The 15,515-nt window shown below is 49.2% G+C and overlaps 1 protein-coding gene across 1 annotated transcript in view; it reads right to left on the bottom strand.

Annotated features, from left to right (window-relative positions):
• Positions 1-15,515, bottom strand: part of PAPPA (pappalysin 1) — a 238,813-nt gene that overhangs the window by 82,626 nt on the left and 140,672 nt on the right. Inside the window, 1 exon segment of the mRNA XM_047700582.1 lies at positions 12,330-12,523. Within this exon segment, the coding sequence (XP_047556538.1) occupies positions 12,330-12,523 (194 nt within the window).

The raw sequence follows: 15,515 nt of genomic DNA, 5'->3' as shown, positions 1-15,515 counted from the left end.
CGCCAACTCTTAACGTCACCTGGGCTCTCGAGAGCGGAGGCCAGAGAAGCGACGAGAGAAGGGAGAGAACGGGCCAGAGCTGAGCCATGACAAACCTGGCTTCCCAGATGATGTCAACAGCAGAGGCATGAAGGACAAAGTTCGAGATGCAGATCTCTTGCTGCGAGCACACAGTTCCAAGCACATGGCTTTTTAAAAACACGCTGTTATCTTTCTGTGTTGCTAAACCTCTCTCTCTCTTTTTTTTTTCTTCAGCATTTGTACTGAAAGCCATTCATGTAATTTCATGAATTCTAGATCAGGATCTATAAAAGCAGGGTAGACTCTGGATCAGATCAAAGAGCACTGTGAGCTTCAACCGAAGCATTCCTTCAACCCGAGATCAGAACACAAGAGACACTGCCGGCGAAAAGATGAAAATCCTGAGACACTGCTGAGTCCAGACAGGAATCCAGAAACATCACGATTTCTAGTTCAGAGCCAAGGGGTATCGCCAGTTCTGGAGAAGCGCACTGAGCACTGAAACCCTTCCAGCGCTAGCCCGGAATACTGAGCTGCTGTGACTCTAGAGCGCGCGCAGGCAATGCTGTCTGCTCTAAATCAGGCATCTGGAAACCCCTTTCGGAGAATCAGACATGAAAGCCGAAGAACACAACTCCAGTTAGCGTCCCTCCAAAATGCCCTCTACTGGCTCTAGAGTGGAGAACACAGCCAGCCCTGGAGCTAACCCCTGGGACACGGAAGGCTCCACCATTCAGCTCCGAGTCGCACAGACCCAAGCTGTGTGTCTTAGGCATCCCATACACCTCTTTTTGCCCTGTTTCTGGGAGCCCTGAGACGTTCACGGGTTAACCAGAAAAGCGCTGACCACATCCAAGCTAGCTGAACAGTGGTTATAATGGCCGTTTTAACCACACAGGCCAATTCACGAAAGGTCAGAGGAGTGATTTTTCACTTAAAAACATCTGTGGTTGAAAGAACCAGACTTTCTCGGAGTTCATAAAACTAGGAGTTTCCAGGTTGTTCTTTTTTGTTTTTCCTCACGCTCCCCATCCCTTTCTCCTCTTCTCCAGCTTTCCCAACGAAGATCAGTGTGTTCCAAGCTGTGTCCACCACAATGTCCGAGTCACATGCCCTGTAGGGAACCCTCCCACCTGGTGCCAAGATGGCCATGCCGAGCGCACTGTCCCTGGGGTCTCGCTGCCATGCTCGGGATTCCCTCATCCCTTCCTAGAACCCTGGGGAGCCAGGGCTGGAAACTGGGGAGGGATTGGCTCCCATGTCTTTGCTTTGGAAGAGCAGGAAGTGCTCTTACCCAGGCAGCCTGGAGCTTGATTTCTCCTAGAAAGAGGCCCCAAAGGATGTGGGGCATTGACTTATGCAAGGAACAAGAGGACAAGGATTGCTTAGCCTTTTAACAACATCCTGCTGAGCCTGAAGTGCAAATAAGGGCTTTCATTCTCAAGGACAAGGGCAGCATTGCTCTCTAGCCTGTCCCTCCAGATTTCAGAGACAGGGCTAGTGACTGTGACATGCAATCTGGGGCCTTTGTCCACCAAATGCCCCATGGGCATGGCTGACATACATGTCCAGCACATCACGAGCAGATTCCGTTGAGGGACAGAGACCTTACAGAGTGGTGCTTTCCCCCCACCGAGGGCGCCCTTGGCCGAGGCAACACACATCTGCAGGAAAGCAGAGTGTCGAAGCAGCAGCACGATCTGGGACCCACAATGTGAACTCTTTGATCATCCCTCCACTTGCCATGTCCCTGAACCTTCCACTGAGCAGTGGAAGTCACACACATTTTAAAGTCAAAGGGATGTGGGCTGGGACCTCAGCTGCTGGCCCATGCTGACAGCATGACCTTGAATCCTTTGCGAAGGTCACACTCCTCCACTGCAAAATGAGATGCTGGTACCTCCTCTGGAGAGAGGTCAGTCTGGGGCCCAGGATGTGCTTTTAGGACCCCTTTTCCCCGACTCACACGATGGCATGCACCTTGTCTGCCATGGAGGGGACAAAGGAGGAGACTTAAGAAGGCCCTGCTTACTCTGGTCATCCACTGCATGTATCAGGGGGACTCTACCCTGCCCCACAAGGGAATCACTTACAGACACTGATTTGTACATTTAAGCCAATCAGACATCACTCAGCAGACATTGTTTCCAATGGCCTCATTCAATGAAGCCAGAAGCACCCTTTGAGTTCTGCCCAGGCAGAAAACCCTATAGTTGGCACAGAAAATCCCTAAATGTTAAAAGATAGAGCCCAAATCCTTAGCCACTCACAGGGCATTTGGTATGAAAAGGTGTGGACGCAGGAAACGCAAAGTAGAAGGCAGCTTGCGCTGTGGGTCACTGGATGGTTCCAAAAGGGCTATGTGATATCAGGAGGGTTAAGGCTGCACATGGGTGGGTGGTCAGAGGGGGCCGTATGGCCAGGTGCCATTTGAGCTAGACCTTGAAGGACAGTTCAGCCTCCAATAGGTGGACAGTTGCATGATGGTTCCTTTGGGGAGGAGAAACGGAAACCCCAAGACCCGTCCGGGGACTGCCAGTCACCTGTTCCGCCCGGAGTGCACCCGTCCAGCAGTGAGTGGTGCAGAGGGGCTGACAAGGACCATTAATGGCCCTGCCTGCTCAGGCCTTTGGATGTTAAGGAAGTAGGAAGACACACAGAAAGCTTGGCAGGTGAGAGACCATAGGGATCCACGTTTATGGTGAATGATATACTCCAAAGGCCAAATTTCTCCATTGAAGATATATGCACACTTAAAAGACACTGTTTCACAAAAAAGATTAACGTGTCCTATGTCACTCTGGAAAAGAGAAATATTATTTTTAAACAATTGATTGGGGCAGGTGGTGTGGACCCTGAAGGAACTGGATTGGCTCCTGTCCCGCCACGTGTGAACCTCTGCTTCGGCTTCTGTGGAATGGGAATGTGGTTCCTACTACCCAGGTTGGCTAAAAGGAGGTAAATGCAATAACTGAACTGAACGGATTTAGGTGGCAGTTACTGTAGGTCAAGCATTGCTCCAACTGTATTACCTGTGCTGTTTTCTGGAATTATAATTACTGCTTACTGTCCCCACTGCACAGATGAGAAGGCTGAGTAACCCCCCTGAGACCTTCCTGTAAGTGTCAGCTCTGGGATGTGACAGACTCTAGATCAGCTCTGTCCAACAGGTAGCCCACTACCTCCATATGGCTACTTAAGTGTAAATTAAATAAAACGAACAGGTGCTCGGTTTCACAAGCCACGTTTCAGCAGGTGGCTAGGGGTTAGGCTATTGGACAGTGCACTTACAGAACACGTCTACTCACTGGAATTTTCGCTGGACAGCTGCTCTAAAGCCTGGGCTCCTAACAGTTCTGCCTTCTCTGGGACGTCAAGGCCCTGCCCCGAGCTCCCAGACACCTGCCAGTTTCTCTGCTTCCTCGCACTGCACGCGATGGTATTCTTTCCCCAGACACCTTGCTCCCAGGCAGTACCACAGACCTGGAGGAACATCACTCAGGCAGCACTCACATTCCTGAAAGCCGTATCCTGCCAGCAGACTAGCTCTCTCCCCACACTGCTGTGTCCCAGGCCGGAGAGAAACGCAGATACCAGCCAAGCGTGCCCGTTCACCAACAGCACAGACGGGTCCAGTGTGGGCAAGGGCCCTGGGGAGGGCAGATGCAGAAATCTCTATGGGACTGGCCTGGCACGAAAGCATGCCTCTTGGCAGGGGCACCTCTCCCAAGCCCGAAGGAGCCCATCCCTCCCTTGAAAGGACCGTGCATAAGTGTACTTAGGACCTCCTGGGACTTGGATTTGGTGGAAACATCAGGGGAGTTTGAAGAGACCCAGGGCTGGGGAGGAAGAGAGGGTAGAAGGGCCTTTTTTGGGTCTAGGTCTATAGAGAACCCATCCAGGCGACTTTACAAAGTAAGGCTGGTGGGTTGGAGTGGGAGCAGGGGGCTTGCAACACAAACACAAACAAAAACAAAACCCAGTGCGCAACCAAACCTCAGCTCTCCTAGGAACCCCATCCTTTGGGCCTGGCTTGAGAAAGTTTACTTTCAGACATAGGGAAAGGAGCATGTGGTTTTGGGGACAGAATTCAATACCGCCAAAGCAGCGGGCTCAGCAAGCCGGACTGGCTCTCGCTTCCTAAGTGCACTGCAACCCCGGAGAGTGAACGCTGTTTACATTTTTTACGTGTTTCTTGGGTACAGAACATGAAACTAAATTACACAGCAAGGGCCATGCTGGCTACATGCCGGTGCCCCACTTAAAACAGAAACAATTAAAAAAAAAAAAAAAGGAAGAGAAGAAAGAAAAGAAAATGAACAGCAGGAATGGAGAGGGTCCTCAGGGGTCCTGAGTGAATGCCAGGAATGGAAGGAAGGAGTCTGGTCCTGATTCTGAGAGTAGGGAAAGACGACGTGGAGACCTGACGAGACACGAGCTTGCAGGGAAGACAAAGGAATCTTCCCAGAGGGGCTGTGGGCTGGGTTGGCAGGGCTGGGGCTGCTCTCCCCGGAGAACCGGTGGAAGCAGCCTCAAACCACAGAGCCATGCTTGTTCTTGGGCTCCGAGTCAGGAGGCCACTAGCAGGCAAGAAATGAAGACTCATTCCCCAAACTGGGCCCCCTCTGTTCTACGTGGCACCGTCCCGGCTGGTGAGGACATGGCTGGTGTGTGCCTGCGAGGGCTGGGCACGGACCCCCGCTCTGCGCACGGCTCTCCGTGGCCAGTTGCCTTTGTCCGTGGGTCACAGCACCTGCTGACCTCTGTTCTGCCCGATTTCAGGGTCCCTGTCCTTTCTTCCATGTAGGCTGCTCAAGGGCAGGGCTGAAGTTCACGGGTGTGTCTCCACCTCCGCCCACGGCTAAACACGATGCTTCGGACGTAGTAGGTGAGCAACACACTCCTCCCGATTTTCCGTCCGAAGAGCAGAATCGTTTCATAGCACACAGGGGCTTGAGAGGTTTAGGGAAGTTGCTTAAGCAAAGTCAAATCTTTGTTAAGTGGAGTAAGGCCGAGAGACTCAAAATCTCTCTCTCCTTGTGCCCCGAAGAGTATGCTTAAAAAAATAATAATAATGACCAAACTCGGTTGTTCCTAATTGGATGCATCAACAGCTGAAACTTCATCAGCAGAAAGAAGCATTTCATTAGGAAATCTTTCAGCTGATCTTAGAAGGAAACACCACAGTTCTGGATCCACGGTCACTCTTGACAGGCACCTGCCGTGTATATATTATTACTACTCGTTCATGGGTAGGAAGCTGGGGAGGAGCCAAGAGAACCGGCTTGCCCAAAGTGAGAGGGCCGGTAAGCGGTGGGCCCGGAGCTGGAGACCCCATAAAACTGATCCGAAATTTCCCCTTGTTTTCCTTTAAGACTCTCCTCATCCAAAGCTTTTCAGGGTCAGTCATGATGCCTGGCATTTCTTAAGTTCAAATAAATACCAACAGAGAGAAGGAGTGAGGAGGGAGGGGAGGAGAGTCTGGTCGTGGACCCGTCTGCCGGGATCGTGAGTAATTCTGCTGCCTTCAAGTCCCTGCCAGGCCGAGGATGCCATGACAAATTCAGGGCGGTCACAGCGACCAGCCCAGGGGCTCCGTTCTGATGCAGGCGCTGTTCCTTATTCTCCTGGAGGGGTTTCTGGTGCCCCACATCAATGGGACAGGCTGTTACGGGCCACGGGACTTTCTGTTCTGTCTCCTTAGATGACTTGCACATGTGCTCTTGAAAAATTATTCATAAACCACCAGGAGAAAGCACATCCCATGGGTATTTGGGGAAACTGCTTGGAATCTTCTCTGAAATGTCAGTGTGTTCCTTTCGCCTGTCCTCCTCCTTCCACCACGGGCAAAGGCCATCCCACTTCACCAGCGAGAAGAGAGGCACGCTTTGGTGAAGGTACGTGCTAGGAAAGGAGAACTCTCGGAAGTGATCTCCCCGCTGGGGGTGCCAGAATTTCCCTCTGTGCTTTGCAAATCAGATCATCTGAGTAGCTCTGGAGAACTGCTGGTCCTGGTTGGGGGGGGGGGGGTGCGGGGAGGGCTGTTTCAGTGGAGGGCCCATAGGGTAGCATATGGAAAGGTAGAGGGAAGGGGGAGGAGGGCCATGGGTGAGGTGCTTCGGCTCCCTGAGCCTCAGTTTCTTCATTGCGAAAGGGAAGGAAAACCTCTCAGTTTGACCATGTGCTTTAAAGCCCCAGGACAGGGTCTGGCACACGGGAGGTGTCCGACAGAGGTCTCTCCTCTTCCTCAAACGGACATCTGATTCTGTTAGCTCCGTGCTTCTCACCTCTGAAAAGCTCCCCCCTGCACTTAGGATAACGTCTAAATTCCAAGCATCGGAAGGTGTCCCTGCACACCATTATAAGCACATTTCTCAGCTTTCCCTCTATTTCTTATTGGTTTTTTGGATGTCTGTCTGTCTGTCTCCACCTCCTTCTCGTGTCAATCTCCTGACCCCCCACACTCCCTATACTGCATCGTAAGTACTCGTGCAGATCTGTTACTCTTGTGTCCAGAGAACCCAGTGGTTATCTGCTCCCTGCTCTGAACATGAGGATAACGAACGCACAGAGAAATGCCACCTGCTTCCTGGCTCGAACTTGGTGGCCACCGAGGAGTGCTCTTACTCTGTGATTCTCTTACTGACACTGCCGGGTTTCCTGCATAGGGAGCAGGGCTTGCAACACGCCTGGAAACCGAGCAAAATTACCTCTTCCATCCACAACTGTCCTCTTTGTGCCTTTCTTCTTGCTTGCACCTATAACCCAGAAATAACTAGGCATAGACCTGGGAAATCTTTTTTACACTTTGGGGTCAGCAACTTAAGACATGTCCTAGAGTCCCCCCCATAGTTTCATAAACACATTTTAAATGACTTTCTGGAGAGAGCAATGCTTCACCTAAGAGGATGAGTGTCTACATATGGAGTCTACACCACATGACAGAAACAGTGGGTGGTCTGCACAGCAGGCTAGAAACGGTGGCTAGCAATTTGGGTATTGGTGCAGCAAATTCCATATTCTGGGTGTTCCTTGAATGCACACTATGTATGAAAAGATGCAGAAGACAGCGGTTCTCCCAGCTGCTTCTCCAGGGTCGCTCGCAGCAGCAGGCAGGAACAGCCCCGTCCTGCACCCAAGCTCATATGATGAACACAGGGGTCAGCACTCTGGTTCTGCCCCCTACAGGGGTGAGTCCTGAAGCTGCTCATCCGACCCTCTGAGATTCGCTGTCCGAACCTGGAAAGTGAGAGGAGCAATTCCTATGTCTGTAGCAGTTTCAGTAGGATTCAAGGAATTGGATGCAGAAGCTGGATGAACTTGATAAATGTTATTTTTATAATTTGTGCAAGGTCTTCGGAAAGTGGGCGAAGGACTTTTCCTTCCCCACTTGCTGGCTCTCATCCCTGATGGCTGAGTAAGCTGATAGCACTGTGGTTTCTTCCTCAGGGAAACTCCCTCTGATTCCCACTCCTGGGTCTTTGGCTGCTGTCTGTAGTCGCACACACCCCTCCAATGAAATGGTGAGCCCTCTGAGGGCAGCAAAAGGACCAGCGCCTCTCTGGAGTTTCTTAATATGCCTGGTATGGTCCTGAGGTTGCAGGAGACACGCGCTAACACAACAATGTCTAACTCAAGGGAATGTTGACTGAGCTTCTGCAGAAGGGTGGGTCCCTGTGGACTCTGGGGGAGGGGGAGGGGGAGAAGCCTTACATGAGCTGGACAGAGAATTAACATCTGAACTACCCAGTAAGTGGGGGGGCGGGGACGGTGCTAGATGTCTTCTCTACATTTATTCTCTCAATGTCCACCAGGTAGACGCTGTCATTCCCACTTTCCAAAAGAGGAAACTAAAGTTCTCCGGAAGTCATCTGCTCAAGGTTCCCAAGTCAGAGGAGGGGTGAAGAGGGCAAAGCCACAGTCCCATGATTTCCATGAACTCCCACCCTCTTTACCTACTCATGTTCAACAGTATAAGATTCAAATAGATTCCTGCTCGGGCCAATGAATAAGAGAATTAATACATAATTCAAGACAAATTATGATTTGTTATTTTAATGGAGGCCTAAAGCATTATGAATGTGCCTAGTAGCTGGTCATAGCAACTCAAGGTAAAGTGGCAAAGAACCGATGTGGCCAATGACGCACTGATGGAACAGAAAGTCAGAGAATTGATTTCAAAGGAAGGAGAGATGTCTAGACTCTCACCGGCTTTCTAAGGCCAGGATCTCCCATTCGACCACCAGCTCAGCCTGAACGCCTTACTGTGGTGAGCTTAGTAGATCACACAGCACTCCGACCCCCTGTGGATGCTTCTCGTTCTTAGAAAGGTTTTCTTTATTTTGGCCCTGAAACTACTGCCCTGGAAAAGCTTGGTCTAAGCTTTACCCTCAAAGGATTAACCAAATAAATTGATTGGATGACTGAAGGTCTGTAATCCCTGGAGAGCCCTGTGCATTCCAGATAGTCAGTATTTCCATTTCCTCCTTGGGCCACTGCAGAAGGAGGGGGGTGCCTGTCCAGATAGGAGGAAACGGGCTGGGGTAGAAACGCTGGGGGCGGGGGCAGGAGGAAGCAATATCTACATCTCATTTTGGCAGCCTATGGCGTAAAGTACTAGAGAAATGCAAAACATGGAGACAAAATTAGGACAAGATGAAATTTTTGCAAACACTTAACCCAAACCATTTCTGAGGTTCCCTGAAGAGAAATAACTTGATTCCTTCGGTTCATTTCCATTTTTGTTCTGTCTCAGGGACTTCTTGTATTCCAGCTGGGCCGGGAAGGTGCGTGGCCAAAATATCCAAAGAATGTCTCTTCTGAGAGGGTGTTCAGCCCAGTTTGCACACTGGAAGTTCTGATGGCTCTGATAACATCTGGATACACGACTCAGGGCTTGGGGTGGAGTAGCGTAGCCCTAACCAAATTTGGGGATCTTGTTGGAGGAGAATGGACATGTGAGAGACTGGAAATTATTAGACGCTAAGAGCTTTTACAGAATTGAAACTCAAGTTTTTAGCAGTTCTCCAGACTCACGAAGCATGTTGAGTGTGGCTCTGGGCCATCCCAGCGAGAATCTGCCAGCTTGTTCTGATGGGGCCACTCCTCTTGATAGAATTCTCACACCTCACAAGCCTGGAGGCTGGTTCTTCCACTCTCTGGTTTTTCCCGAAGGTTGTGGCACAGAGGTAGGCACCTATCCTACAAACACCTGCCTTTACCATGTTTATAGCATCAGGGGGAGTGACAGAGAGTAGGACAAAACAGGCTTGTAAAGAGGAACAAAGAACAATTGTGGTCCCTTCATCCCTCCCCCGAAGTTAAAGGAGTGTCCGAGTGAATACCCACCAGGGGACCTCAGAACAGTCTGCCTGGAAGGGAGTGGGAACAGCCTGAACTCAGAGGTATGGGCAGTGCCCAGGAGTCTGCTAGAGGAGAATCCAAGTGCCTCAGGGCATCGGCACAGTGACAGCAACAAAAGGATCTACCCAGCTGCATTTCTCCCTGCTTGTTGTCCAGTGCAGTTTCCCAGGTGTCCACTGACTTCTGACTTACAGGGATGACTGCATATTCCCAATCTCACTGGCATCTTCTACAAGATCCTAATCTTGGAGTCTTTCTTTCTGGGCTGTGTGGCTCTGGGGAAGGCACTCTGCCTCTCAGTGTCTCCAAGAGAGGGGCTTGGCTTTGGAGCGTGGGAGGAGCCAATGTAATGGCCAGTACACTCCCATGACCCTGCACCGCCTTCCACTCTCCCTGGGACCCAGGGCCCTACATGGGAATTTCATGTATGTGTGCAAGCACATTCGTGTGTGTGTAAGAGAGACAGACAAAGAAAGGAGGAAGAGGAAAAGGAGATGGTTAATTGCATCGGGGGCACGTGGTGCCTCTAAGAACCTTGCAGCTCCTTCTTTCAAGCCATCAACCTCTTCACTGGAAGCCCTGACTGGGTGAAAATTAACCAGCAGCCTCCTCTAATCAGTGCCCAGGGTAATAATGAAGGCCACAGTCAAATGTCCTCCTCTTCCATGCGGTCAGAAGGGAGCCACCTTTACACTCCAGGGAGAACCTCACCCAGAATCACACAGGCTGTTTGTCTGTGCACCCGTGCACGGGCATCACTATGCATGGCGGGGTTGTGGGGGGGACAGTGCGTGAGTGACTTCTAGGCATTTGCTTTCAGTCGGGGGAATTTAGGAGACTTTTGTTCTGCCGCCCTCCAGGCTGCCTGCCTGGCCCTGCACCCAGCCGGCAACACACCCCCTCCCCTGACCCTGTATTCTCCAGCGAGCTGATCTCATTATGGCAAATTTAGTTACAGCTGAAGTCTCCTTGTAACAAAGATTATGTCCAAGCCCAGAGTAATGGAACCTAGTCGATTTCATTAAAATAAAATTGGTTACAATGAATAATTCAATAGGATGATTTTGTTTCCTCATCTCCTCTTTGTAGATCGAAGAGCTAGTATTTATAATGATTTTTTGAAATTGGATTTTTGTTTAGGAAGAGATAATCACCCATAATTCCTGACAGCCCCTCCTTACAGGACTGGAATAATTGCCCGGTGAAGTCTGCTTTCGAATGCTAAGGCTGGACAGTTCCTTCTCTCCTTTCTCTTACTTTCGCGGCCGTAATAACACTTGGGGTGGTTTTGAAACACAGCTGCTACCTCAGCTCTTGCTCATGTGAGATTCCCAGTGTGTTAATTCCCTTGTTTGAATGACGTTTTTTAAACATTTCTAGAACCGGCTGCTAGTGCTGAATTGGGAATTCCTGGCGCTATTGCTGGCAGGCCCTGCTGTTCCTGAGCAGGACCTTCTGTGCCACAGAGAGGTGATGCTCTAGCATCCTCGTTTGGTGGTGCTCATTTGCATGTATGTGTGTGTGTGTGTGTGCACGTGCATGCACACACACACGCGTGCACGCATGCATGCGTCGACAGTCAGTCAATAGTCAATTAAACACATGTTTCTGGAGCATCTAGTCCTGTCAGGCCCGTGCTTGAAGAAGAGACAAAAATGAATGTAACCCAAAGCTGTTCTCCAAGAACAAGCAGCCTAGGGGGAGCGAGATGTGCACACAGGTAATTCAGGTTCAAGGTGACAGGTGCAACCAAAGAGGAATTCAGCAAGTACAGAGATGGCACAGGGAGGATGGACCGTAGACACCCACTTCTTCATTCGTTCCTTGATTCATTCGTTCACCGGGCTGGCACTAAGCCAAACTCCCTTCCACCTGACTTAGGGCAGTCAGAAATGAATGCAAACACGTAAATAATCTAATGTGTGTAAACACAAGCAAACAGACAAATGAGAAAATGGCCAAAGAAACACTGTGACTTATAAATGAGGTGGACCTATCTTGTACCTTGTAAAGGGGTTTTTCACTGGGCCCCAGAGGAAGGTTGCATCTCTCTTTCATCTAAAGAACCATCCCCACCCCCTGCCCATCCAGCCCGAGTCAGGGAAGCAACACAAGAGAGGAATGGCTGGGAATCTTGACTCATCTGCGAGGCCAAGAGCAGGTTGGCCTCTGAGATGGCCACTGGGCCAGGCAGTTGGAAGCACTGAGTCGTGTCCCTGGGAAATGGGAGTCTCGGAAGAAGGCAGGTGCTTGCTCACCAGGATAATTGGAAAGGGGGCTCTGGGGACACCACGGCCATCCTTAGAATCACACAAGCGCTGGTGGCCCCAATCTCTTGTTCCCTCAACTAAACCTGGCAGACCCCTGGGGCAAGAATCCTGGAACATAAATAGTGCATTAGGGCACTGAGGAGTGAGTCACAGCTTTTTAGAGTGGGGAGGTCCCTGGAGATCATCAAACTCAACTACCCTCTAACTTAAAGATGGGGGAAAATGAGGCCCAGAGAAGTGGGGAGATTAACTCAAGGCCACATAGCAAATTCATGATAGAGTTAATTCACAGGTGAGTGCTCAAAGAGCATACAACTCAGCAGCCTCCTCCAAGGGAGGAAAAAAAAAAAGCAGGACTCCCCCCAAAGAATTTGGTCTTACCCCATTGAGTTCCAGTGGTGTATCCAAAGTGGAATTCTTTCACTAAATATGAATTATAACAGGTAGAGAAACAGAAGGACAGGCTTTACCATACTATGCTCACAGTCCCTGCATTTAACCATCCATGTTTCATCCCTGACAAATGGTACTCATGAGGTCCGGAGATTACACTGGGTTCGAGATACAGTCAGGGGGCCACATCCAGTGACATTACATTTGAGGATGGCAGCCCGGCAGGACAGAGCAGAGACACAGAACATCTGTAGGAAATGTCACACCTGGCTGGGAGCTTACCTGGGAGGCTGCCGGCTGACCGATGATGACCCAGCCTGGACACTGCTGGTCCTGATGCGAAACTGAAGCATTGGATGCCCACTGATCCAGGAACCCCTGGGGTGTGTAGACCCCACAGTCCTTGATGCTAGTTTTTTGTTCAAACTCCTCACACACACCATCACCGTCATGGAAATAGCACCGGCTAGGTTCATCTGCAGGAGATGGACAGAGAAGGAAGAGAACAGATAGATATTTGTTCTTTGGTCTCAGCTGAAATCCACAGTAGTGGGATGAAACCAGCACAATTATCAGCACTGTAAAGCCCGTCATCAGTGGTCACGAGGGATTATTATTCACCCTTAAAAAGGAGATCCCGCCATTTGTGACAAGATGATGAACCTGTAGGACATGATACTAAGTGAAGTAAGCCAGACACAAAAGGTCCACTAGTGAACGATTCCACTTGAATGAGGACTAGAAAGTAGTGAAACTCACAGGAGGAGAGACTACAGAGGTGGTTGCCAGGGGCTGGGGGGAGGGGGAAATTATTGAGAGTTATGTTCAGTGGGTATAAGGTTGCCGTTATACAAGATGATGTAAAACATCGCTAAACTTCTGGCTAACCTGGGCTTATGGTTATATCGAGGATATGCATATATATTGAGCATATGCATATATACAAATACATGGTTATATTGAGTATATGCATACTTGCAAATTTAGAGCGTCTATCTTGTACTACATATGTTCGAGCACACACATTCACAAACACAAACCCTGAGTGAGCACCACAGCCGCCTTATGATAAAGGCTTTACTGTTCTAATTTTTTCAGTCCTCCAGATTAGGACTATTGCCCAAAGCTGGGGCTCCCAGGTGGCTCAGTGGGTTAAACATCTGCCTTTGGCTCAGGTCATGATCCCAGGGTGCTGGGATGGCCTCACTTGGGTTCCCTGTTCAGTAGGGAGTCTGTTTTTTCCCTCTCCCTTTGCCTTTCCCCCCAATTCATGTGCACTCACTCTCTCTCAAATAAATAAATAAAATCTTAAAAAAAAAAAATAACTTGCCCAAAGTCACATGGTGTATTCATGCCAGATCGTAGTTTCAAATTCAGGCTTTCACCTTCCAAGTCCTGGGTACATCATCTGACACCACAGAACTTCACAGTGGCAAACTGAGGTTTACTGAACTCCAAAGAGAGTTCCGTGTAACCTAACTGGCTTCATTCCCAGCTCTGTTAACTCAACTGCTCTGGTACTTAAGACAAATCTCGGGGAGGCTGGGTGGCTAAGTCATTAAGCATCTGCCTTCAGCTCAGGTCATGATCCCAGGGTCCTGGGATTGAGCTCCCATCCAGCTCTCTGCTCAGCGGGAAGCCTGCTTCTCCCTCTCCCGCTCCCCCTACTTGTGTTCCCTCTCATGCTGTCTCTCTCTCTGTCAAATAAATAAATAAAATCTTTAAAAAAAATGACAAATCTCTTTTCCCCTCTGGGCTCAATGAGATAAGAGGGTCAGCGTGCTCAGTGTCTGGGAGCCCTTCCTGTCTCCTGGTCCAGGCTCCTCAGGGCTTGGTAGTTAAAGTTAAAGGCCAAGTGACTTCTCAAGCTCCCATGTAATTCAAATCACAGCAGGGACAACTTAGAGCTGCAGCGGGCCACGGTGACTCTTGGCAGCCAGGACACAGATCATGGAAGCCTGGAGCTGACAGGTGCCTTCCAAGGAGGCAGGAGCCATGCACGTGGCTCGCTGTTTCAGCACTGATCAATACCAGGAGAAATCAGAATGCGGCTGTCTGAAAAAGAGTCCTCTGCTCATCCATTAATAACTCAAATATCAGGTTGTCTGTGCTCTTTTCCCAATACTTCTGGGAAAAACTAAATACCCCTTTCTGTGTGGGCTCCTATTTTGTGAAGATCCCTAGCCCAACACTTAACTGTGCCGACCTACCTACACACTACAGCTGTTCTGAAAGATGGAGCTTCTTGAAATCTGGTCCCTACGAGGTGTCTTGGGGTGAGCCTAAAGTCATCATCCAAACTAGTGATGGAGATGCTATGAGAAACTACGTCCAGGCAAAAGGCACGTTTCCAGGGAAAATCTGAACATCCCAGGCATATCAGAACATAGAGTCATCCTAAGAATACTGCTTGGCCTAGGACATCCTTCCCCTATATACTCTAAAACCATAGAGTGGAGCCCCATTTCTGATCAGGAACTGACTTCTGTCCCTCTTATTGGCTATCTAACCTTGCACAATTAGCTTCACCTTTCAGCCTCTGGCTTTCCATCTGTAATACAGAAAGGATGGTCCTAAATGCTGTAGTAATGTTGTATGGTGACAGATGGTGACTATACTTATCACGGTGAGCACTGAGTCACGTACGGAATTGTTGACTCAGTATGTTGTACACCTGAAACTAAAATAACATTGTATGTTAATTATACTTTAACAAAACGAAAAGAAAGGAATGATCGTCCCAGCCAGGAAAAACCTCTCAGGATACCCACAAAACTCTCATAGGACGTGGACATAAACATACTTTGTACATTTTAGAATAACAGTCAAGAGAAAAAAAAATATTCTTCTTTTAAGGGGTCAATTTATTTCTAGCTGACTGAACTCACCTTGTGAAATCAGTATTCACCTAAAACACTCTGTGCGACAGCCCGCCCCCCCCACCCCCAGAAAGAGCCAGGGTCAAGTAGAATTAAAACTTGGAATTCTAGGATGCTGACTATCTGAAAAAGGAGTCTATGAATTCAGGGGCAGCAGAATGTTGAGCCCCTTCCAAGCTCCAAAATCCCTTGTTTATTTCAGCAAACAGTTTATATAGTGAAACACTATCAAACGAGCCAGAATAAATCAATTCATTATAATTCAATTATTTAAGGATACATCTGAGCCAGCTGAGGACTCCAGTGGCCAGTAGCATGCCCGGCAGCTCAAGGATGCAGAGAAGACAGACTCAGCACTTCCCAGTAGCTCCAACCTCTTGGTGAACGGGGCCAACTTAATATATGATAAAATGTAGACTGGATCCCAGAGTGACCAGCCGTTCATCCAGATGTTACTCTTTTGAAATTCAATCAAGGGAATTGCAGAAAGCACAGGTTCAGATCCTAGCTCTGTCATATATAAGCTGTACAGGACTTAAATAACCTAACCTCTCTGAACTTTATTTTCTCATCCATGAAAAGAAAGGGA

This window comes from Lutra lutra, chromosome 13 (assembly GCF_902655055.1).
Source record: "Lutra lutra chromosome 13, mLutLut1.2, whole genome shotgun sequence".
Classification (NCBI taxonomy): Eukaryota; Metazoa; Chordata; class Mammalia; order Carnivora; family Mustelidae; genus Lutra; species Lutra lutra.
This window is presented reverse-complemented; position numbering and strand designations above follow the sequence as displayed.